The 24,442-nt window shown below is 44.2% G+C and overlaps 2 protein-coding genes across 5 annotated transcripts in view; both read right to left on the bottom strand.

Moving 5' to 3' along the window:
* slc35a3a (solute carrier family 35 member A3a) overlaps positions 1-12,211 on the bottom strand; it is a 13,521-nt gene extending 1,310 nt beyond the window's left edge. The window contains exons 1-7 of one of the 4 annotated variants that reach the window (XM_027160684.2): positions 11,794-12,211; positions 6,793-6,997; positions 5,707-5,861; positions 4,220-4,342; positions 3,703-3,877; positions 1,480-1,598; positions 838-971 (exon numbers count right to left, since the gene is read on the bottom strand). In XM_027160684.2, the coding sequence (XP_027016485.1) occupies positions 838-971; positions 1,480-1,598; positions 3,703-3,877; positions 4,220-4,342; positions 5,707-5,861; positions 6,793-6,982 (896 nt within the window). In that variant the 5' untranslated portion in view covers positions 6,983-6,997; positions 11,794-12,211. Of the gene's footprint in view, positions 1-837; positions 972-1,479; positions 1,599-3,702; positions 3,878-4,219; positions 4,343-5,706; positions 5,862-6,792; positions 6,998-9,200; positions 9,219-10,112; positions 10,132-11,789 lie in introns of those variants that run through there. The other 3 variants (XM_027160683.2, XM_027160685.2, XM_027160686.2) reach the window with 3 other exon arrangements.
* A 1,968-nt stretch (positions 12,212-14,179) lies between these two features.
* notch2 (notch receptor 2) overlaps positions 14,180-24,442 on the bottom strand; it is a 63,310-nt gene continuing 53,047 nt past the window's right edge. Inside the window, exons 23-34 of the mRNA XM_047823085.1 lie at positions 24,076-24,318; positions 23,788-23,900; positions 22,287-22,819; positions 21,775-22,119; positions 21,550-21,692; positions 21,006-21,207; positions 20,785-20,863; positions 20,545-20,692; positions 19,061-19,383; positions 18,828-18,975; positions 18,633-18,730; positions 14,180-18,544 (exon numbers count right to left, since the gene is read on the bottom strand). Of these exons, the coding sequence (XP_047679041.1) occupies positions 17,111-18,544; positions 18,633-18,730; positions 18,828-18,975; positions 19,061-19,383; positions 20,545-20,692; positions 20,785-20,863; positions 21,006-21,207; positions 21,550-21,692; positions 21,775-22,119; positions 22,287-22,819; positions 23,788-23,900; positions 24,076-24,318 (3,809 nt within the window). The 3' untranslated portion in view covers positions 14,180-17,110. The remainder of the gene's footprint in view (positions 18,545-18,632; positions 18,731-18,827; positions 18,976-19,060; positions 19,384-20,544; positions 20,693-20,784; positions 20,864-21,005; positions 21,208-21,549; positions 21,693-21,774; positions 22,120-22,286; positions 22,820-23,787; positions 23,901-24,075; positions 24,319-24,442) is intronic.

The raw sequence follows: 24,442 nt of genomic DNA, 5'->3' as shown, positions 1-24,442 counted from the left end.
TTACCGGTCCCGTTTGTGTCACGTTTTCGCCTTCGCACTTTTTTTGCGAAGGCGAAAACGTGACACAAACGGGACCGGTAACGTGTGTGTGTGTGTTAAGAGTAATATAAAGTGGGCACGTGAACCAGCTCGTAATGTTTGCATTGAATACATCACAATACTTCCTCCATAACCTCGCCAACGTTTTAGCGCAACGGCGTGTTGCGTGTGACGTCATCGTTATTGTTCGTTTGCGCATGCGGGTCAGTTTGAAAACGGGAACTGTTCACACTGGTATCTGATATAGGACACATTTTAAAAGGTAATGTGAACAGCCAAACAAACAAAAAATCAGATCTGAGCGAAATATCCGAACTGAGCGTTAAGACTTGCGGTGTGAACGTGGCCTTAGTCTTAAGAACAAACTGTACACCAGGGGGCGCTGCATCACCAAATACTTAATACAATAAATAAATAAATAAATAAATAAATAAATAATAAAAAATTGTTGAACACCTATCAATTAATACACTCACAACGTTCTGCAGTCTGTGTGTGTGTGTGTGTGTGAGAGAGAGAGAGAAAGTGTGTGTGTATTTTTAGATTCTTCTAGATTTTTCTACATATTTTTCTATTTCCCCCACCTGTTTTCACCACTTATTCTTTTATATATATATATTAACAAAAAAGTCAGATAAAAAAAGAAAAAAAAGGAACGTCACCACATCACTGTGTACTGAGTACAGTCGCGTGTGTGTGTGTGACCAAATATATTGGAATGTGAATATGGGTAAGCCTCGGTTTCCTGACCCTGAGGTCAGTCCAGCTTTAGATTACACTTGGGACTCGTATCTGTACCTCGTCGGCTCAAAATCCTGCAGCCAGAAGTAGGAAATGAGCGTGGACAGGATGATGGACAGGGACGTGGCGAAACCTTTCAGAATATTATCTGCGTATTTAATAACAGCAGCTATGACCAGACCTCCTAATGCCTGTGGGGGGAAAAAGAACACCACACACACAGACACAAATATCAGCACTAATAAAACCACATCAGCTTCATCATTACACAACATACAAAACGCTATGTGTTGCCGATTCGACTCCCAGAGCAATGCGGCTGTAGTGATGTACTGGTGTAGATAAAGCAACAAACACACAAACACACAAACAAACACAAGCGTTCACACTGTGACAAGTTGCCTGATGACACACGAGTGAACTGTGGAATTACTGTACACACATGTGCTGATAATCTGAAATAACAGGACAGATTTTTAAAGACGACATAATCTTCTGCACTTATTACACACTTATTACACATTCACTACACACTTATTACACACTTACTACAAAAATTTAAACATCTGCGCTTTTGTTCACTTTATGAGCATTTCACACTGTATTTGTAGTTGTGTAGTAAATTATAATTTGATAAATGTCATGATAAACAGGTGTGTGTGTGTTAGTGTGTGTGTGTGTGCGCGTTGTTAATATCACCTGTAAAGAAACCACAGCCCAGGTGATGGAGTTGTAGCCCTGAAGCATTCCATGCTCCTTCACGCTCTCTCCATCATACACCAACATTCCAAACAGACCAAAAACCAGACCAAACAGACCTTTAGAGCACACACACACACACACACACACACACACACACACACACACACACACACACACACACACACACACACACACACACGTCAGTATTTCTTAACCCTGTTCCGATGATTTATTTCTCAGCTCCTGTTTTAACTCCTTACAGGTTTATACAATATTAAACAGACTCGTTCCTCATAAGTCATCGCCTCGACACCGACAGCCGTTTCACATGGACACGTTTTGACTCGAAACAGTAGACGAGTTTTTCCGACACTTCCGGGACGGGATTTACGCTTCCTGGTTTCTCTGTAAATCGACAATGTCTGTTATTTTTATATGCTTATTTAATTTAAAAGCGACGTTGCGGCTGTCTGTAGCTGCCGTAACGTGAGCGAGAACAGGAAGCGACTTCTTTCACAAACGTTGCCGGACTTTAAACGGATCAGAAGTATAAAGTTTAACTCGACAGGCTTCATCGTAGAAAATGCAGAATATCCAGTTCTTCAGTGACGATGACTTCAGCTCCGACACACTGAGCTCGAGGAACTTGTAATGGCAACAAAACCGGCGCTGGCAGTTTCACTGGGTGTGGCAACTCGGCTAACTTGTGCTTTATCTCATTATAATGTTTTAGTTCACCATCGTGTTAAGAACAATTTGGAATAAGAGCATCAGTTACATTCATGTTCTAAAAGTCATCGTCACGTACAAACGGTGCTACGGCGTTACGATGAGGACGAGAGAAAGAAAGGGTGTACGGAGTGTGTACGGAGGTGTATGTAAGGTGTATGAAGCACCTATGAAGATGTATGAAGGTCTATGATCGTGTATGTAGGGTGTATGAAGCTGAATATAGGATGTATGGTGTATGAATGTTGACTGAAGTTTGTTAAACGTGTATAAAGGGAACATAAGTCTCTGTAATGGTGTATGTAGGGTGTATGAAGGTCTATGATGGTGTATGTAGGGTGTATGAAGGTCTATGATGGTGTATGTAGGGTGTATGAAGGTCTATGAAGCTGAATATAGGATGTATGGTGTATGAATGTTGATGAAGTTTGTTAAACGTGTATAAAGGGAACATAAGTCTCTGTAATGGTGTATGTAGGGTGTATGAAGGTCTATGATGGTGTATGTAGGGTGTATGAAGGTCTATGATGGTGTATGAAGGTCTATGAAGCTGAATATAGGATGTATGGTGTATGAATGTTGATGAAGTTTGTTAAACATGTATACAGGGAACATAAGTCTCTGTAATGGTGTATGTAGGGTGTATGAAGCTGAATATAGGATGTATGGTGTATGAATGTTGATTGAAGTTTGTTAAACGTGTATAAAGGGAACATAAGTCTCTGTAATGGTGTATGTAGGGTGTATGAAGGTCTATGATGTTGTATGTAGGGTGTATGTTAAAATGTGTATATAGGGTGTATGAAGGTATAAAGTGTTTAAAGGGAATACAAGGCTCTATGATGGTGTATGTAGGGTGTATGAAGGTCTACGAATGTGCATGTAGGAGGTATGGAAGACGTGTGAAGACGTGTGAAGCTGAATATAGGCTTTAGGAAGGTGTATGAAAGTTCCAAAAACTGTATATATGGTGTATATTCAGGAAGTATGAAGTTCTATGAAGGTCTATGAAGCTGAATATAGGATGTATGGTGTATGAATGCTGATGACGTTTGTGAAAAGTGTATAAAGGGAACATAAGGCTTTGTGCTGGTGTATGTAGGGTGTATGTAGGTCTACGAATGTGTATGTAGGAGGTATGAAAGCTGAATATAGGCTTTAGGAAGGTCGTAAAAACCGTATACAAGGTGTATATACAGGATGTATGAAGGTCTACGAAGGTGTGTGTATGAAGGCCGTATGACAGGTGTAAGTATACAGCAGGAACGTGGGACAATAAAGCAACGTCACTCAACGTCGAAATCAAACAAACAAATTTCATGCTCAGCTAAAAACCGAATAAACGCAGGCGGAGTCGTTAACACCCCATTAACACGCCGCGTGACGAAGGTTAAGCCTGTATACACAACGTTCATTTATCTAGAGAGGAACAAACACAGTGCAGAAACACAGTCGTATTTATTCGTCACACACACACACACACATACTGACCCAGCTGGATGTTTCGGACCCACACGCTCTGCTTGGTCTCTTTGAGGATTTTCTCAAAGTAAACACCGGCAAAGCCGCTGGAGCAGCAAGCCACCAACACGGCCACCAAACCCACGAACGGAGACCCTGTGGTGACCTGAGGCTTCACGGAGGAACCTGAAGAATCCGTGGGCCACTGCACAGAGCACAAAATCCCCATTAAACACACAAGCGTTAATCTAACTCTTAATCTATTCATCACCGTAGCTACGTATACGCTAACGTCCTTTAAACGGCGAAGGCGTCATGAACGAGCCCTCTGTTAGTCACGGACTTCTGTAGGTCGGAGAAAAATAGCTGGGATTTACCTAAACAAATCAGTCCTGTGTAACAAATCGGTCCCGGAACAAAATGATCGTGTAGTCAGGAAATTTCCCTACTGCAGGTTGGGCAATAAACCCTGATAAACACACACAGTGTCGGCATTGCTACTACTTCCTCCTTCTAGGCAATCGGAGGTTAATTTCTGCGCGCTCACCTGTACAAGCGCTACTCCGGCCATCAGGATGATGAGCGAGAGCCACTGATACAGACCGAGCTTGCGACTCAACATGGAGACAGAAAACAGGGCAGTGGTGAGGATCTTCAGCTGGTAGGTCACCTAAAGAGGAAGGAGCAAGCGAGAGCACGTTAAAGGTAACTCTAAATGGACAAAAACACAGCTCTGTTGTTGTTCTCATCACCGGAGGTCATCCGGCGTAATTATTTTCATCCGTCACTCCTAATTATCCGTGAAATAAATAATAAAAAAAAAATAACAAGATCAACAGTGTCATCAGTAATAAATAAACACGTAAAACAGATCTACAAGCCCCACCCCGTCTGTGGTACGATATTATCGCTAACGGTAACGACCCGTTAATGATATCTGTAAAGAAAAACAGCGGTCGTTGTAATTTTAATGACGATTATAAACCCGTTGCCGTGGAGACTGTTTACACAAGGTGGTCTTTTTACACATAACATTTTAATAACAGATCCGGAAAGCGGCATACATCTAATGTCGCGTTACGAGCTCCTCCTCTACGCTTTAATTAGCCGTTTCTTTGCAGATCGTTAAGACGCTGTCACACGGAGGGTGGAATCGAGAGCGCAGATGGAGCTCAAGGAGACGCCCACGGATTCGGCTGATATTATCATTACAGGCGAGAAAAAATACTGATAAATTTACCGTCGGATACGTTTTTGGGACTATTTTAAAAACTCTGATGCATCTAAGGTTAATGAACCTTGTTTTTTTCTCGTCGGATGGATGGAGGGATGGTCGGATTAGCAGATGTTTGGACGGATGGATGAATGTGTGGATGGATGGATTAACAGATGTTTGGGTGAATGGATGGATGGATGGGTGGGTTAGCAGATGTTTGGATGGGTGGATGAATGGGTGGTCAGATGGACGGATGGATTCGTGGTTGGATGGATGGATGGATTAACAGACGTTTGGATGAATAGATGGATGGATGGGTGGGTTAGCAGATGTTTGGATGGATGGATGAATGGGTGGTCAGATGGACAGATGGATGGGTGGTTGGATGGATTAACAGACGTTTGGATGAATAGATGGATGGATGGGTGGGTTAGCAGATGTTTGGATGGATGGTTGGACTGATGAAGTAATGGATGGGTGGTTGGATTAAATGCGAGTTGTTTATATAGACGGATGAATAAATACACATATCTATATACAGATGGACGGATGGATGAGATGTGAGTTGTTTACACAGATGTATGAATGAATACACATGTGTATACAGATAGATGGATGGATGGATGGATGAGTGGATGGATGGATGGTCAGATGGATGAGTGGATGGACAGATGGGTTAGCAGATGTTTGGATGGATGAATGAAATGTGAGTTGTTTACACAGATGTATGAATGAATACACATATTTATATACAGATGGGTACATGGATGGATGGATGGATGGATGGATGGATGGATGGATGGATGATCTTCCACTACCTGGTACGTTGCAGCGTCGAGGTTGGAAAGTGCCACGTAGAGCAGGTTGTTCTGCAGCGTGTAGATTCCTGAGGGAATGGCCAGCTTCAGCGTCTCCACTGGCTTATGGATGATCTCCTGCCTGAGGACGCTGCTCAGAGCACGGACACTGAAACCTGCTCACCAAGGACAGACCAGACGAAACCAGACCAGACCAGACGAAACCAGACCAGACCAGACGAAACATCATGATACGGAACAATAACAAACATTACACAGAAATCTCAGTGACCTTGGCAAAGAGAGACAAAGTGTTTTATTGTACATGATCTGAACTGTAGGATTGTGTAAAGCTACAGAAAACAAGGCGTGGCTTAATAAATACAGCTGAATAAAATTGTGGCTTCTTATTCATGTGCGATTAACCTGTGTAAAGAAGTGTTAGATTAAAGAGGCGTGGCCTGTCAATCTCAGTGAAGGGGGTGTGGCCTCAGTCTGTCAGTCACAGTGAAGGAGGTGTCGCCTCAGTCTGTCAGTCACAGTAAAGGAGGTGCGGCCTCAGTCTGTCAGTCACAGTGAAGGAGGTGCGGCCTCAGTCTGTCAGTCACAGTGAAGGAGGTGTGGCCTCAGTCTGCCAGTCAGAGTGAAGGAGGTGTGGCCTCAGTCTGTCAGTCACAGTAATGGAGGTGCGGCCTCAGTCTGTCAGTCACAGTAAAGGAGGTGTGGCCTCAGTCTGTCAGTCAGAGTGAAGGAGGTGTGGCCTCAGTCTGTCAGTCACAGTAAAGGAGGTGTGGCCTCAGTCTGTCAGTCACAGTAAAGGAGGTGTGGCCTCAGTCTGTCAGTCTGAGTGAAGGAGGTGTGGCCTCAGTGTCAGTCACAGTAAAGGAGGTGTGGCCTCAGTCTGTCTCAATCCGTCAGCCTGTGTATCTAGTGGCCCTAGAGAACAAAGTGTGTCCTTGCAACACTCAAAGCAAGAATGTACTTTCGTTATATTTCACCCATTTTGTCAACCCTGAATGTCCTTTTATCCCAATAAGACCAACTCTAGATTGCATTGTATAATGTATAATATGTCTGTCCTATTTATCTCCTATTATCAGGACTTACTGTGCTCTTTGCAGACGAGGCAGATGCAGGTGAGGATCTTGAGCAGCTCGGCCAGCACCACGGCGGAGGAGGCGAGGTAGCGCGGCCCGTCGGCCTGCAGCGTGCGCGAGTATCTCATGGTCAGCACCAGAGAAGTCGTCTGGAACACCAGCACACCCAGAGAGAGGTACTTCAACCGCGCCAACGTCATGACCTAATGATTTAGCTGAAACAGAAGAAAGTATAAAAGTAAATCAGACCTTAAAGCTCCAGGGTATAAACAGTATTATTATTATTATTATTATTATTATTATTATTATTATTATTATTATTTGAGGAGAAACATAATATTAAAGAATGAGCAGTAGAGAGAGAGAGAGAGAGAGAGAGAGAGAGAGAGAGAGAGAGATAGAGAGAGAGACAGACAGGGAGAGAGAGCAAGAGAGAGAGAAAGAAAGAGAAAGAGAGAGCAAGAGAGAGAAAGAGAGAGATAGACAGACAGAGAGAGAGAGACAGAGAGAGAGAGAATACAAAAGTAAATAGACAGACAAATAGAACACGAAGAAGGAAAAAATAAACCAAAGGTGAAACTGAATGACGAAATAAAAGAAGAATAAAAAGTGAACACCACAGAGTGAACACCACAGAGTGAACACCACAGAGTGACCACAGTGAACAACACAGAGTGACCACAGTGAACAACACAGAGTGACCACAGTGAACAACACAGAGTGAACACCACAGAGTGAACACCACAGAGTGAACACAGTGAACACCACAGAGTGAACACAGTGAACACCACAGAGTGAACACAGTGAACACCACAGAGTGACCACAGTGAACAACACAGAGTGACCACAGTGAACAACACAGAGTGACCACAGAGAACAACACAGAGTGACCACAGAGTGAACACCACAGCGTGAACACCACAGAGTGAACACAGTGAACAACACAGAGTGAACAACACAGAGTGAACACCACAGAGTGAACACCACAGAGTGAACACTACAGAGTGAACACCACAGAGTGAACACCACAGAGTGAACACTACAGAGTGAACACTACAGAGTGAACACCACAGAGTGAACACTACAGAGTGAACACCAGAGTGAACACCACAGAGTGAACACTACAGAGTGAACACCACAGAGTGACCACAGTGAACAACACAGAGTGACCACAGTGAACACCACAGAGTGACCACAGTGAACAACACAGAGTGACCACAGTGAACAACACAGAGTGACCACAGAGAACAACACAGAGTGAACACCAGAGTGAACACCACAGAGTGAACACTACAGAGTGAACACCAGAGTGAACACCACAGAGTGAACACTACAGAGTGAACACCACAGAGTGACCACAGTGAACAACACAGAGTGACCACAGTGAACACCACAGAGTGACCACAGTGAACAACACAGAGGGAATTAGGGTTTTTTTTACTGAAACTCAACCTTCCCCCATCTGTGTTGAAGGAGGACAAGTTTTAAGGTGTTAAACAATAAAAACTTTGACATTTTATAAATTCTTGCATTGACAGACCTTTTATTTTAAATCTACAGTGAAACTGGACCCAAGTGAAGAAAGAGTGAAAAGCTTCAGGAAACAGAAAAGAAATGGTATCTGGTGTAAAGTTCTTGTTTAAGACGGTTCATTGAGTGTAACTGGAGAAAATGATTCCAGTCTCTTTTGTCCTGTGAGATTCAGGTACGAAAGAAGAAAGAGAAAAATCACCAGCGACGTTTTCATACGATCCCGACACATCAAAGCCAGATGTTCTTTATCCCGGTTTGGCTACCGTGTGAACACGTGGCGCTAAAAACGTTAAACCGAGTGTCGTTAATCGCGCTTATTAGAAAACGTGGCAAAAATCCTCAGAACGGGTCTAAATACTTCGACACACGAATCTGTTTGATAAACGCGCCGAAGGCTTAAAATACCGCCGAGTCCATTTCCGCCTGCTGCAAGGAGGACGTTGGACGCCAGAAGAATTCGAAAACGCTTCACTGAAACATTTCCTTTTGTCTGATTTAGCAGCTAAACCAGAACGGAGCGTACACTCGCGCAGAGCCTCACGCCAGCCGGCGTCCGCTTGAACGTCACCGCATTCGGACAAACAAAACGCACGGCGAAAAGCGCACGGCGTCGGTAGCATCACGGTAGAGGGAAGCTCGCCGAAGCACGGACCGGGGAGGAACGCGATAAAAACATACTTTTCCCGAACCGGAGCGAGATAAAACAGATCAGGTGTCTGACGGCGTCTGAAACTTTAATCCGATTCAAAATCTTTGGCGTTAACTAAAAAGCATTGGGAGATGCAGACAGAGACGTAGCCCTGAAGCATAACGACTGAACGACTGAAGCAGCTCCAGGAAGCACAGGGTTATAAATCAGTAAACACAGGTTTCTGTCAGTCTTACCTTTCAGTACAGTAAGGACGCTTTAAAACAACAACAAATCAATCAGAAGCCTAAAGCTGGACTCGAGCTCCCAACACTTTCGCAGTGAGTGTCAGTAAAAGGAGGACATGGAGATCAGGTTCCGGGATGTAAACCTCACACTGAACACACCTACTTCAACTGCGCAGAATAAAATAAATCAACAACAGCTAAGTGTATTAGACGACAAAAGCCTTGTGTGCACAGTGAGTCCTTGTCCACATCACACACCCTCGGGGTGTTTAAACCAAACAAGCCATCAGAGATAAACGTCACGGATCGGCGAAACGTAAAGGGAAAAAAAAAAAACTCAGAGAGATAACATCCGCATCGTTATCATTTCTGTCATCTTTCTGATATTCAAGGGTCTGGAAGAAAAAAAAAAAAAAGCAGAACTCCGATCTGATTGGTCGGAAGGTGTCACGCTATTTTAACGTACACGTGGCAGTAGTTCCATCTGTAACATGAATGACAGGTTTATATATATATTTATATATATGTAAACATATGTATAACATGTAACATATACAGTTGAGGCCAAAATTATTAGCCCCCCCCCCATAATATTGCACAATATTGTTATTTACACTCCCACACTTTATGTACATAACTGATCGTTCATATTTTATATATTTTATGCATTCTATATTCATATTTTATACTCGTCCTGTCTATATCGTATTGTGTTATTTATGTCTGTACTAGAGGTCTTCTCGGTTGTAAAGAAACGTACCCGACCCGAAGTGACCCGAATCACTTTTTACCGTCCGACCCGACGGCAATTTTTTTTTAACCCGACTGGACCCGAATGTTGTGTAACTCTACACTAAAGTAACCGCTACAGAGTGGATTCAACATTGATTGACAGGTCTGTTTCAACGAATATGAGCTTACCGCCAGCCGCACGTCACCAGCCACACGTCGCAAGCGGTCTTGGCAAATAGAGGAGAGGTTGGAAAAGGACTCGAGTCGATGCACACACACGAGATACAGTAGTTCGGGTCTTCTCGGGTCCGTTCGGTAAAAACACATTCGTTTTAAATTACCCGAGACCCAACGCCGCTATTATTATACCCGACCCGCGTCCGAGGTACACGTGAAACTTTTAGACCCGAACTCGCTCGGGTCGGACCTCGGGCTTTCGGATCTAAGTGGACCCGTGAAGACTTCTGGTCTGTACCTTTGAGAGTCACAAACTGCTGAAACCAAATTCCTTGTGTGTGTGAACATCAACACACTTGGCCAATAAATCTGATTCTGATTCTGTGGAAGTTTCATATTTCAATACTTTATTCAGAATACAACATGGATAACAAATCAAATGTTTAATCTGAGGATCATTTTAAGGGAAAAATAAGTTTCATGGCATCAAGACATCTCAAAAGCGTTGGGACAAGGCCATGTTTAGGACTGTGGGACATCCCGTCTTCTTTTTATATCAGTCTGCAGACGTCTGGGGACCGAGAGGACGAGCTGGTCATGTTTAGGAACAGGAATGTTGTCCCATTCCTGTCTAATACAGGCTTCTAGTGACTCGACTGGTTTGGTACGTTTAGCTCTGATGAAATCCAAAATAAACCAATATTTAACATGACATTTCAAAATGTCTCACTTTCAACATCTGACATTTTATCTACATTCTATTGTGAAGAAAATATAAGTTTATGAGATTTGTAAATTATTGCATTGCTTTTTTACTCACGATTTGTACAGAATCGGGTTTGTAATATAAATAGTTATATATGTAAATATATGTACAGCTTGTAGTATATAGGTATATATGTAAACATCAGGTCACAACGCCATCAGGTCACAACGCCATCAGGTCACAACGCCATCAGGTCACAACGCCATCAGGTCACAACGCCATCAGGTCACAACGCCATCAGGTCACAACGCCATCAGGTCACAACGCCATCAGGTCACAAGGCCATCAGGTCACATCGCCATCAGCGCACAACACCATCAGCGCACAACACCATCAGGTCACATCACCATCAGGTCACATCACCATCAGGTCACATCACCATCAGGTCACATCACCATCAGGTCACATCACCATCAGGTCACAACACCATCAGGTCACAACACCATCAGGTCACATCACCATCAGGTCACATCACCATCAGGTCACATCACCATCAGGTCACAACACCATCAGCGCACAACACCATCAGCGCACAACACCATCAGGTCACATCACCATCAGGTCACAACACCATCAGGTCACAACACCATCAGGTCACAACACCATCAGCGCACAACACCATCAGGTCACAACACCATCAGGTCACATCACCATCAGCACACAACACCATCAGGTCACAACACCATCAGCACACAACACCATCAGGTAAAGACTGCAGGATTAAACGTCATGTTGTCACATACATGACGAATGCAAAGTGAAAAGGTTTAAAGATCATTAACAATGTGCCTTAAAGTGACCTGATTTTCTCCTCCACGAATCTGAAACCTTTACAAAGGTCTGATAAAGAACATTTTAAAAGGGAAACTATGATTAAAAATAAAAACGTGTGCATTTGATCTTGACTCAGGGAATAAACTCACCTACAGTTGAGGGAAACTTCTGCAGCTAATCCGGAAGTGAATGACTGAAGACCAAAATGTGACCAAATCACACGTTTTATCTCCTGATTCTGACGTGTGAATAATGACGCAATACCTGACTGACAGACTGAGATTAACTCCCTGTGTTTAAGCCTCAGTGTGAATCTGTGCTCCAGCTTGTTGTGGAGCTCAAACACAAGCTAATGCTAATCTCACTTCCTGAACTAAACGCCTCCATTTTCTGCCTTTTTTTTACTCGCTTCGGATTTGATGCCGGTTTATAAATGTTTTCTGGATAAAAATAAAGCTGAGCGCTGGCTAAAAAAACACAGCTGTTAATGCACTGTTACCTCCAGTCTCTCTCTCAGTCTGTGTGAGTGTGTGTGTGTGTGTGTGAGTGAGTGAGTGAGAGACTGTCTGAGACTTCCTGCTGTTTTTCCTTTCCCATGTTCACTGCAGCTCTGTAGCGCCACCTGCTGATCCGGAAGGTGGTCAAGTCCAAAACAGAGGCTGTAGTGCATTAAGTAGGGTGTAGTGAGTAGGGTGAAGGGTGTAGTGAGAAGGGTGAAGGGTGTAGTGTGTAGCGTGTAGGGTAAAGGATGTTGGGTGAAAGGTGTAGTGTGTAGGGTGTAGTGTGTAAGGTGAAGGGTGTAGTGTATAGGGTGTAGTGTGTAAGGTGTAGAGTGTAGGGTGTAGTGTGTAAAGTGTAGTGTATAGGGTGTAGTGTGTAGGGTGTAGTTTGTGGGGTGAAGTGTGTAGGATGTGGTGTGTAGGATGTAGTGTGTAAATTGTACAGTGTAGTTTGTAGGGTTTAGTGTGTAGGGTGTAGTGTATAGGGTGTAGTGAGTAGGGTGAAGGGTGTAGTGTGTAGCGTGTAGGGTAAAGGATGTTGGGTGAAAGGTGTAGTGTGTAGGGTGTAGTGTGTAAGGTGAAGGGTGTAGTGTATAGGGTGTAGTGTGTAAGGTGTAGAGTGTAGGGTGTAGTGTGTAAAGTGTAGTGTATAGGGTGTAGTGTGTAGGGTGTAAAGTGTAGTGTGTAGCATGTAGAGTGTAGTGTATAGGGTGTAGGGTGTAAAGTGTAGTGTGTAGTTTGTAGGGTGTAGTTTGTGGGGTGAAGAAGTGTGTAGGACGTGGTGTGTAGGATGTAGTGTGTAAATTGTACAGTGTAGTTTGTAGGGTTTAGTGTGTAGGGTGTAGTTTGTAGGGTGTAGTGTGTAAAGTGTAGGGTGTAGTTTGTAGGGTGTAGTTTGTAGGGTTTAGTGGGTAGAATGTAGGGTGTAGTTTGTAGGGTTTAGTGGGTAGAATGTAGTGTGTAGGGTGTAGTTTGTAGGGTTTAGTAGGTAGAATGTAGTGTGTAGGGTGTAGTGTGTAGGGTGTAGTGTGTAGGGTGTAAAGAGTAGGGTGTAGTGTGTAGGGTGTAAAGTGTAGTGTGTTGGGTGTAGTGTGTAGGGTGTAAGGTTTAGGGTGTAGGGTGGTGTGTCAGGTGTTGGGTGTAGTGTTTAGGGTGTTGGGTGTAGTGTGTAAAGTGTAGGGTGTAGGATGTAAAGTGTACAATGTAGGGTGTAGTGTGTAGGATGTAAAGTGTAAAGTGTAGGATGTAGAGTGTAGTGTATAGGGTGTACGGTATAGTGTGTAGGGTGTAGGTGTAGTGTGTAGGATGTAGTGTGTTTGTCAGACTGTACATACAGCACTTACAGAGGGATTAAGGAGCGATTTGGGACGAGCCGAGCTGCTCTGACTGTCAGCTCTCTGACATCGCCTCTTCAGCTGTGCAAGCAAAGCTCTTCAGTGTGTGTGAGTGTGTGTGTGTGTGTGTGTGAGTGTGTGAGAGAGTGTGTGTGTGAGTGTGTGTGTGGACTTTGCTTGTACAGCTGATAAAGAACTGATGTAAACAACCCCCCAGTGTCTGTGTGTGTGTATTATGTATGAAGTATGTACATATAGACATAACCTTGAGACAAGGACATGCAGTGGTAACATCCAGAACACACTGAAGGAGGCGTGGCCTGTGTGTCAGTCTAAGTGAAGGAGGCGTGGCCTCTGTGTCTGTCAGTCTGAGTGAAGGGGGTGTGGCCTCTGTGTGTCAGTCTGAGTGAAGGAGGTGTGTGGCTTCTGTGTATCAGTCTGAGTGAAGGAGGCGTGGCCTCTGTCAGTCTGAGTGAATTGAAGGAGGCGTGGCCTCTGTGTCTGTCAGTCTGAGTGAATTGAAGGAGGCGTGGCCTCTGTGTCTGTCAGTCTGAGTGAATTGAAGGAGGCGTGGCCTCTGTGTCTGTCAGACAGCTATTATCAATTATCTATTAAATTATTCCTGCAGGACTTTGTTGGCTTTTTAATGAACAAACGACCATAATGATGTTACTGAACCTGTTTGATACACACAAGAAACATTGGTCAAGTTTACGGCGTATTTCATCTTTATTGGCATGAGCTGCAGGTTTTCTTGGTTTTCGCTAAACAAATTTTGTTCTGTATTCACTAAAAATGTCCTTCTACGAACAAGACGAAAGGCTACAAAACTTCATACAGCAACAGCAGAATAGGTGTGAATTAGAAAGGAAAGTACTTTATGCATTCAAAACTCTATTTACAGCACTTATAAAAACATGTTTACCCACAGGCACACAAAGGAGAGAGAGAGAGAGAGACAGAGAGAGAGAGGAAGAATAAGCAATCAACAGTTTAAGTGCCATAAAAAGACAAATGTGATATGAGATTCTGTGCCATTAACACCAGTGTGTGTGTGTGTGTGTGTGTGTGTGTGTGTGTGTGTGAGAGTGTGTTACTGTAAATGAGTGATAAAATGATACAATAATAACCTTTTACAAAAGGTAAATAGAAGGTAATAGAAATCACCAGCAAGAGAGATTTGTTTAAAAAATACTTTTGGTTATTCAAAATAATTCATTTGGTGTTCAGGACACTAAACGTCTCCAAGGCAAGAAAAAGAAAGTCATAGTTATGATTGTTACCCATCAGGATTATAAAGCTCTGCTTAAACAAAACAAAACAAAAAGAACAAGAACTAAAACAATCTTAAGACATGTTTTTATAGCAGGATAGATAGATACAGATCTGATACACAGATCAGACCGATTAAAAGAAAAAAAACGTATTATTAAAAACATGAAAAGTTACAACTTCAGAACTAAAAAAAAAAAAGTATAAAACAAAAATGGACAGAATAAAAAATATATACGAGAAACGGTTACAATATTCTGTACAATATTCCAGAGACGGAAAAAAAAAAAGGCAAGTCGAAAAAAAGCTAAGACTAAAATTTTGACCGACTCGCGGACGGCCGTCGGAATCACGAATTCGCTTTAACTACCGTCGCTGGCGGTTTCATTTTATCACTACCTTTTAATTTGATATTGATAATGGTTTAAATAAAATTAAAGCGAAGAAATAAAAAAGAAAAAAAAAAGATTTCCCGCTAACATCGAGACGCTCAGATCAGGCGACGTTTTAGAATCAGGCGTGAAATGTTTTCCTGTTTAATCGTCGGTAGAAAGAGACAAATGGCCGTCGAGCAACAATCGCTGTAAACTTGTACCAGAGTGCTGCTGAATTTTGGATTCTGTTTGGTTAGAAGAAAGTTTCATTTTCTATGACAGAAATCCCAAGGTTGCATTAAGGTGCTCGTAATATAGTTTCTATAGCGACGGCTCGCCCGCGGGAACCGGTACGATGGACTGTAATCTTCTGTATAAGGAAGTTTTTTTTAAGAAGTTTTTTGAGGTTTGAGAATCCTCTGTAACACGAGACCTGAGGAAAAAACCCCAAAGAGACGATCGATTTTTCATATGAAAAGGAAAAATGTCTTTTTTGGTGGAGTCTAATAGGATATTACCGTAGTAACGCCGTCAAACCGAGCTACATGGTGCATTATGGGATTAAAATGAACAGATTAAAAGTTATAAACAGAGTCGGTGATGTTTGACCCTGTACGTCATTAATAAAAAAGAAAAACTGATGAATTTAAGGGGTTAAAAGTTGCAGTAACTGTGACAGTTAAATACTAAACCGTCGTAATAACCGAAGTTAAACGGGGACAGAATTCTGATCCTGTGATTAGCTCGGAATCGACCACAACGATTTGTCACTTGTGTGTTTAACGAACTCAACGGACTCAATTCTGAATATACACACATTTAAAATCGCCAATTTCTCACGAACAATGTACAGTTAGTTTAAGAATTTCTGAAATGTGTGTTGAAACCCGTCATCATTTCTTACAAAGGCAGTCATTCAGCCTACAGTGAATCACAATCTCAGGGCCATCAAAGTCATGCTGAACATCACAACAACGCAACATCTCCAGAAACCACAGCGAGGTCAAGTCAGAGCCCAACGTGACAATCAAGGCATCTAGAACCGAGCCAAAGAGGCTGTTGTAAAATCCTCGAAATTGAACAAAAGATGCTAACGCTAAGGATTATTGCTGTAACTGAAACGAATAAGTTGCATCAGCGTAAGTCAGACTCGGGCTGTGCACAAAAAAAAAAGGCAACAAAAAACAATCTAACAAGGCAGTTTTTTTTAGCTCAAATGTAACCATGACCCATAACATAAAAAAAAAACAAAAAAACATTTACAAATGGTTAGTAAGTCCATTCTTAACAATATATAAGCTTTGGAAAAAGCAATATTTAAAAAGAATTAAAAAAATAAAAGAAAAAGTAAAATAAAACAGAGTGGTTGCACTTTATTCCAGATCTGATTTCCTTCAACGTTAAAAAAAAACAAAAAAAAAAACATGGCCACCACATCGAAAACTTTTACTTCCAGCTCACAGTCTTTGCTGTTTTACGATTGTCCAGAGACGCTGATAAACGTCTGGTTTGCTGGTTCGGTCCTCAGTCTGTGCCATTTTTACACCCGCCCCGTTCGTCTAAACGATGGCGTCGTGTTTGCCGTGCGCACGAATCGCCACGTCTACACGGAAACGCGTTTGAAATATTCGTATTCGGTCCCAGGTCAAAAGGTCAGACACGAGAGAAAATGTTATTTGTATTCAGAAAAAGGCAGCAAGAAATGGAGAACGCCACAGAGTTCGAGACCTACGACACGAGTGCAAGCGTAAATGGGGTCCGGAGTCGGATTGAACGCTTCGTTCTCTGTATCACTCAATAAAAGGAGGGTTACTGATTCCATATAAACTCCACAGGTGACTGTATGCATAGTGTATAAAAAAGACAGAGCGTTAAGAGTGAGAGAGAGAGAGAGAGAGAGAGAGTGAAAGAGAGACTTTTATGAAGTTAAACTGCATACAAAAAACACCACAGTCAGGTTGACACAGCAACAAGCAGTTCTTTTGTGTTATTACGCATACACACTGCTGCAGGCTTGCTGCTGCAGCGACTGCTGTGCCGACTGCGAGGGCTGCGGCTGTAGCAGAGGAGCCTGCTCTGGAACATGAGTGTGTGCGTGTGTGTGAGGGTGCGCGTGAGTGTGCAGCGCAGCGTGTGGGCTTGTGGTTACGTCGGACCAGTCTGAATGTGAATGTGGCGAAGACGAGGAGGACCAGGGATCGGGTGACTCGGGCGACGGCGTCAGGTACGGGTGCTCGCTAGAGGGCGGAGCTCCGTGACCCGGGGTCGTGACCTCAGAGCCCTGACCAGGAGTCGTCACCACCTCTGACCCGGCACCGCTGGCATAACTGCGGTGCGAGGGAGGAGTCGGGTATTTATCCACAGGGCTCTGCATTTGCTGGTGGTAAGGCGTCACCTGCCTCACCTGAGGCTCCGCAATGTTATGGGCAAGGCCGTGCAGGTGCGAGATGCCATGCTGTAGCCCTGCCTCCTGCATGTTATACATCATCTCCTGGCCGCAGTGCATGTGGTTAAGGCCCTGGGTCTGGGACTGACTCACCTGCATGGCCCCCTGCTGGTTTGGCTTGAGAAGTGCCTGGTTCATCTGGAAGGTGACGATCGATGGAAGCTGCTCTCGATTCACAGAAACATTCACGGGCCCAAGCATCCCCGAGCCGTGATGGTGCTGCGACATGCCCGAGCGTGCCACCGCCATCTGGTGGGGAATCATGTGACTGAAAATGTGGGGCGCCGCATAGCCGTGCTTAGCCACACCCACCCAGCTCGGTTGCTGCGCCAGCATGTGGCTGACAGGGGGCAGGAGGGGGCGTGTCATCAGGGGTGGTGATTTAGCCATATTAACAGCTCCCGAGGCATCCGTAGTGTACGAATGCGGCGATTCTAGAGAATCCACTGGTGACATTGTGACTGAGCTTTCTGAAAGTCCACCCGTCCCGGCTGTCGTCGGTCCCTTGGTGCCATTAGAGTTAGCAGTCACGGTTGCTACGTTACCACTGGATGTAGCCAATCCTGACGCTTCTCCTCCAGCTGGTTTCTTCCTGCGCTTGGTTTTCATCTCCTTCAGATCTTTGACTCCGCCCCCAGCACCATTAGGTCCACCCAGTTTGGCAGCACCCCCTCCGCCACGCCGATTCTTCTTGTTCTGCTGTCCTGGTCGCATACCGATGACTCCGTTACTGGTGCAGACCACAGATGGATGTCCACCCCCACCGTTTCCTACATGGTTCGATCCAGAATGGGGGCTGTGCACCAGATTGTACTGGTCGAGCAGGCGAACAATGTCGTGGTGCATGCGTTCCTGAGCCGTGTCACGTGGTAAACGGTCCAGGTGATCTGTGATGTCACGGTTGGAGTAGTGATCCAGGAGGACCTGAGCCGCCTCGAAACTGCCTTCACGTGCAGCCAGGAACAACGGCGTCTCCTCCTGTACAACAAAAAAACTTAATTGTTACACAAAGTCCTTGTTTATTCTGTGACTGGTGTTTAAGACTGAACAACACACGGATGTTCACCTTGTTGTCCTGCATGTCTCGATTGGCACCGTTCTTCAGCAGCACCAGCGTGGCCTCCACGTTGTTCACGGCAGCAGCCCAGTGCAGAGCGGATTTACCTGCACAGATATTTACGTGACCATCAGTTTATAGATAATCAACAAAATAAATTCATTATTCAAAACATGGCTGTGTGTGTGTGTGTGTGTGTACTACCATGGTCGTCCACAGCATTTACGTCAGCATGGCAGTGCACCAGCTCCTCCACCATGCCCTCCACAGCCAATCTGGCTGCCAGGATTAAAGGAGTAGTTCCATCATTCATCCTCGCATCCAGCTCGGTGGCACGATTACGTATAAGGATCTAAAACGAAGCAGAGTTTATAATGAATAAACAGATAAAAAGTAGCTTCGCTTCTGAGCTTGTGTTCTTTAAGCTCTTCTCTAACCTGGAAGACGCCCTGAGCGTCGGCAGCGATGGCTGCGTGCAGCGGAGTGCGACCCATGTTGTCATGAGCGTTGGGGTCGGCGCCGGCGTCCAGCAGCCTCTTTGCGGCGTCGGCACGGGAGTAGCGGGCGGCCAGGTGAAGAGCCGTCTCGCCCGTGCGTTCCGTCTGTGCGTTAAGCGTAGCGCCCTGTGAGATCAGGTCACTGATCATGTTCGTCCCAGGTTCGTCGACTCCGCTCTCCTCCTCCTCGTCGGCTAAGACACTGACGCACTCGGGGCTGCTGCCACCCCTCAGAGATGCCAGCATTAGAGGAGTGAAACCGTCTGAGAAGGAGATTATTATTTAAAAATTATTATGAACCAGACAACAGAAAAAGGCAACAAGTAATTTATGTTCTATTGACAAATTGATGACACCCCCATGTTACACACACCACCACTTTAAAGTGTAAAGTATCTCATACTCGCATATCACGAGCTAACTGGATTATATCGGCTTTACATAAGCTTATAAATATGAGCTAAAGTATTTTATTGCGTGATAACGCTAATAGCCTGTTGTGTTTAATCCTCAGTCAGATTTTAAATTTCACATATTGTTTGTAGTTGCATCATCAGACTTTTATGTTAAAGGTGCGGTTTCCGTTGTTTGAGAAATGCTTCAGAAAACCGAGTCGGAATGACAAACTAAACAAAAAACAAAACTAGCATGTAGCCAATGAGCAGAAAGGGGCGTGTCTTGTCAATATGGGCGGAGAGAGTGTTCAGTGTGCATGTGTGACATTAGCAGAAAGCGGTTTTAACATTGACATGGAGGATAAAAACAAAGAAAGAGAAGAAAGACTTACGATAAGGACAAGAAGTAGGACGTGTTAATATAGGTTCAGCTTTCCAGCGCTGGAGAGAACTGAAGGAGCAGGAAGTCGGCCACATATTCACAGGTTGGAGTTTCCCGAGTCAATAACTCCTGAGCTAAACGCTGTTACTACACAAATAACACCTCTTTTCTATCGTAGTAATGTAGAGAGGCAGCTACAACCGCGTTTTGTGTAGTAACAGCGTTTAGCTCAGGAGTTATTGACTCTGGAAACTCCGACCTGTTAGCATGTGGCCGACTTTACTTAAGACGCCGAGGCGCTTTTTTCCTTCTCGATAGGTGAGTAACGTTGGTTTTGCTTTGTTACACAGAACTAATATATGCCTTTGTCCTTTACATGATTATGCTTGTGTGGCATTTTTGCTTGTTTGTTTATCTACAATCGTATTGTTTTTCCCTTCATAAAGACACGTTTCTTTCTGTTAGTCGCCTGGGTTACGTATGTATGTGTGGGCGGAGCTATCGATACAGGGGTGGGACCCGTTTGGGTTAGGGGCGTGTTTGTTTCTGTGATTTCAAATGTCAACATTGGCTTTCAAACAACGAAGACCCCACCTTTAAGTTATCAATTCTTATCAACTCAGGGTTATTTGTAAACAGGTAATTACCAGGTCCTTTCACATTGACATCCAGACAGTCCATGTCGATATCGGCCTGAGGTGGGGTGAGGGTGATATCAGCAGCTTTATGGTGCTGCAGGGTCCACTCACGACGGTCCACTCCTGTATCCACCCCCAGCAATGGCTTATCTTCCAACTGAGAAAGAGAGAGAGTTTTCTAAATACTTTTTTTCTGTTACCATCATCAGTGTGTGTGTGTGAGTGCAGACATGTGTGCGTCACTCTTACCCGTGGCTTCTTGGGCCGGTGCTCCTCCTCTGGCCAGTGATGATCAGCACTGCCATCCATCTGTGATTTCTGCAGGCTTCTATAGAATACATGCATGTTGATCTTTATTATTTTGCTTAGTTACAAACATGGCTCTCTAAAACCATCCTTCGTGACAACCTTTTTTAACTTTAACTTCACATGAAAAAAAAACTCCCAGACTGCATCGGTTCCATACTCACTTCATGCCAAAGTCATCTTGGCCCACGGGTTCTCTCCGTTTGCTGTCTTTCTTGGCCAGAAACCCATCCGGCAGCCAGAGGATGCCGTTTTTGCGTTTACGTTTGGCGACCAAAACTCCCAGAATCAGGATAAGCAAGATGATGGCAGCTGCCACGGCAACCAGGTAGAAAAGAGGAGGGCTGTAGTCCTCAGGTGGCCTACCTGGAGGAGAGAATATTCATGTAAACAAGTGTACAAACAAATACATAATATATCCACAATTTGGACAAAATGTTTTTGTTTAAAAAAAAAAAAAAACTACATTCACATTTGTCAGCTGTTTTATCCGTACGAGATATTTTAGAGACGTAAAACTGTTAATCTTTTTTATTTGTGTTATTTAAACAGTATAATACTACAAGACTAAAGTGGCTGTTATACCGTACGACGTTGTACGATTAACGCTGACGTGAACGTATAATGCTGAGGTAAGTCTTGGAAACAAGAGATGCTCATGCTGTCATGACAGCAATCATTAATCACAGTAAAAGAAACCCGACTCACTGTCCACAGAGATGATGGGATAACTCAGCGTGTCGCTGAGGGCCTCGGCCGCGATGTACGAGGCAGCCTGTTCGGTGCTGGAAAAACATTCTTTGGACGTCTCGGCGCACTGACGGTTATCAATCTCCAGAAAAACTTTGGACCTGGACGGGAGAGACGAAACGATCCAGAACGGTCGCACAGAAACCCTTTGTAGCTAAACTTTTCGTTTTTCATTAAACTTACCCGATAACCTCCTTCTTCAGTTCCCTCTTGCCGAGTCGTTTTGCAGCGCCGGCGTTCAATTTGTCCTGTTCGTCGCCGTAATACGGATAGACCATGGGCTCTTGCTGATCGTTGAGTTTAAGGCGCACGTTGGTGTGAAGCAGCATGCCAAGTGAGCGCAGGAAGCCCTTCATATCTCCGAGAAGCTCTGTGGGATGCAGCAGCACCACGATGATGAGCGTGCCGTCCGCCAGCTGAGGAGCCTTGTCGATAGAGCAGTCTAGACCGTCCCAGCCGCACTCCGCCGTGTTACAGCCCTCGTTACAGTGGCCGTTCTGGTAGTGGTCTCGGCAGTAAATCTCGTACCTGCGGAAGGAGGACGCAAGAAAGACAGAAAGTGTAAAGCTATATCTGTACCATAATTTGGTTCATTCGGTTATTCATATATTCATAGTGCCAGAGTATGTGTGATTAATACAGATCAAATGTGGGTGGAGCTGTGGCACGTATCTGGGTGGAGCTGTGGTACGTACTTGCACGTGCTGGGCACGGGCACCGGGCCATGCCGGCACTCGAAGCGGTCATAGAGGCAGTTGGGGTTGTTACACTCGGGGTCGCACCGGCCGTTATGGAAGTACATCCAGCAAGGCACAGTGGCCGTGCAGGTCTTCCAGGGGTTGAGCCACTGCAGCGTGCAGTCTCCTCCGTCCCAGTCGCACTCCACGTTCTTACACTGTGGGTCACACACCGTGTCCCCACGACTCTTCTGACACTCCACATAAGGGCAGGACGTGGCACTGACTTTGTTCTGGCAGTGTTCGCCGCTGTAGCCATCTTGGCAGTGGCAAGAGAACAAGTTAGGTTTGTGCTGTTTTTGTATGCACATGCCTCCATTTTGGCAAGAACAGGGCGGGTTTTCGATTTCGCACAGTGGCCCCGAGAAGCCGGACGGGCAACCGCACTGTGGACGGCCCGAGGGGGACTTCTGGCATTGTCCGCCGTTCTGACAGCGTAGGTTGGCGCATGTGTAGTCCTCGATATCACCGCAGTTGGAGCCTGTATAGCCCTGAGTGACAGAAATGGAAATAGTTAAAAATGGAAATAGTAAAAAAAAAAAAAAAAAAAAAAAAAGGACGGATTTTTCATATAGTTTTTAGAGAACGGAAACTCAAACCTGGACATAAAAGTCCTCAGTTTGTTACGCTGTAATAATATCTACAAAAATAAATCGACACGATAACAAAGGCAACGATTTTAAAATATGTTAAAACGTTTTATACGTCTATAAACATTGTAGAGTTTGTAAGCTGCTGATTTTCAGTTGTTTGTTTGTTTTTGTTTTTTTAAATGTTAAAAACTTTAGTAGAAGCTTAAATTTGAAACTGTAATAATAAAAACATTATTACATTTTAATACATTTTCTTTTAACAAATAAAATAAAACTTTAAAAGTTACATTTTTTTTTCTGGCAGCTTTTTTTTACAAAACCTTTGTACTCCAGAAGTAACAGAAACGTACAAACCACAGATTTAATATTTCTGCCATATGGCGTCACCCCTAATCATCGCCGCTTACCGCACTGTAACATACATACACCGACAGCTCATCTGAGAAGACGCCGTTTACCGTCGGATAGTTTTTTTCGTTATGACGCCTTTTCAAGACTCGAAGAAAACGTCAGCGATAAACAGTTCCAACATTCAGCTCTCAAAACAAAGGGGAACTAGAATAGAGCATCTAAAGCATTTAAGAGAAAGCTGTCATTTTTTTTTTACCTGATCTATGTTGGCCCTTTCCCTTTTAGTGCAAGCGTGAGGAAACGGAGAAAACAAGCAGCGGTTAGAGAGGAAGCTGTTTTATAACATGCAGAAATAAATAACACACAAGCAGGTTATTAGAGAGGACAAAGAAAAGTAAAGCAAGAATCTGAGCAAACAATCGTTTTCATCTCAGTGACAACAAAACCATGAGAGCTTACTGACTCACACACACACTTACACTTACACACACTTACACACACTTACACACACTTACAGGTAAACAGGTGCAGCTGTATCCATGGTCTGAGCTTGTGCTCATGGAGCACTTGCCTCCGTTGTGGCAGGGTTTCGACTGACAAAGATCTACCATCGACTCACAAAGACGACCTAAAGGACACACAAACAACATGAGGGCACGTAGTTAAGAGTCAAAGTAACAAGAAATATAAAATAGTATAACAATGTTTTCACCGAAGATGCATTAAGCTCCGCCATTGCGTAATTTAGATGCTAAGCTCTGTCAAAATAACAAAAAGGAAACGAATAAAAAAGGCCGTCTCACCGGTGTAACCGAGACGACATCGGCACTGGTAGTCGTTGGCTAGCTGGACACAGTCGAGGCTGCCGGTGCTGTGGCAGGGATATGGCCGGCACTCGTTAATGTCCCCTTCACAACGTTCACCAGTAAAACCAGGAGGACACACACACGTGTAGTGTCCAATCCTGTCCGCACAGCGACCGCCGTTCAAACAGGGCGGCCCAAACTCTGTGGAACACTCGTCTACATCCACCTCGCACTGCTGACCTGAGAGGCAGAGACAATGGGGACAAGGGAGAGAAAAATGAACAAGACAAATCATTTAGCTTTTCAATAAATATAAATGCAAAAATGCTTACATTTACAGCATTTAGCAGATGCCCTTGTCCAG

The sequence above is a fragment of the Tachysurus fulvidraco genome, chromosome 14 (assembly GCF_022655615.1).
Source record: "Tachysurus fulvidraco isolate hzauxx_2018 chromosome 14, HZAU_PFXX_2.0, whole genome shotgun sequence".
Classification (NCBI taxonomy): domain Eukaryota; kingdom Metazoa; phylum Chordata; class Actinopteri; order Siluriformes; family Bagridae; genus Tachysurus; species Tachysurus fulvidraco.
This window is presented reverse-complemented; position numbering and strand designations above follow the sequence as displayed.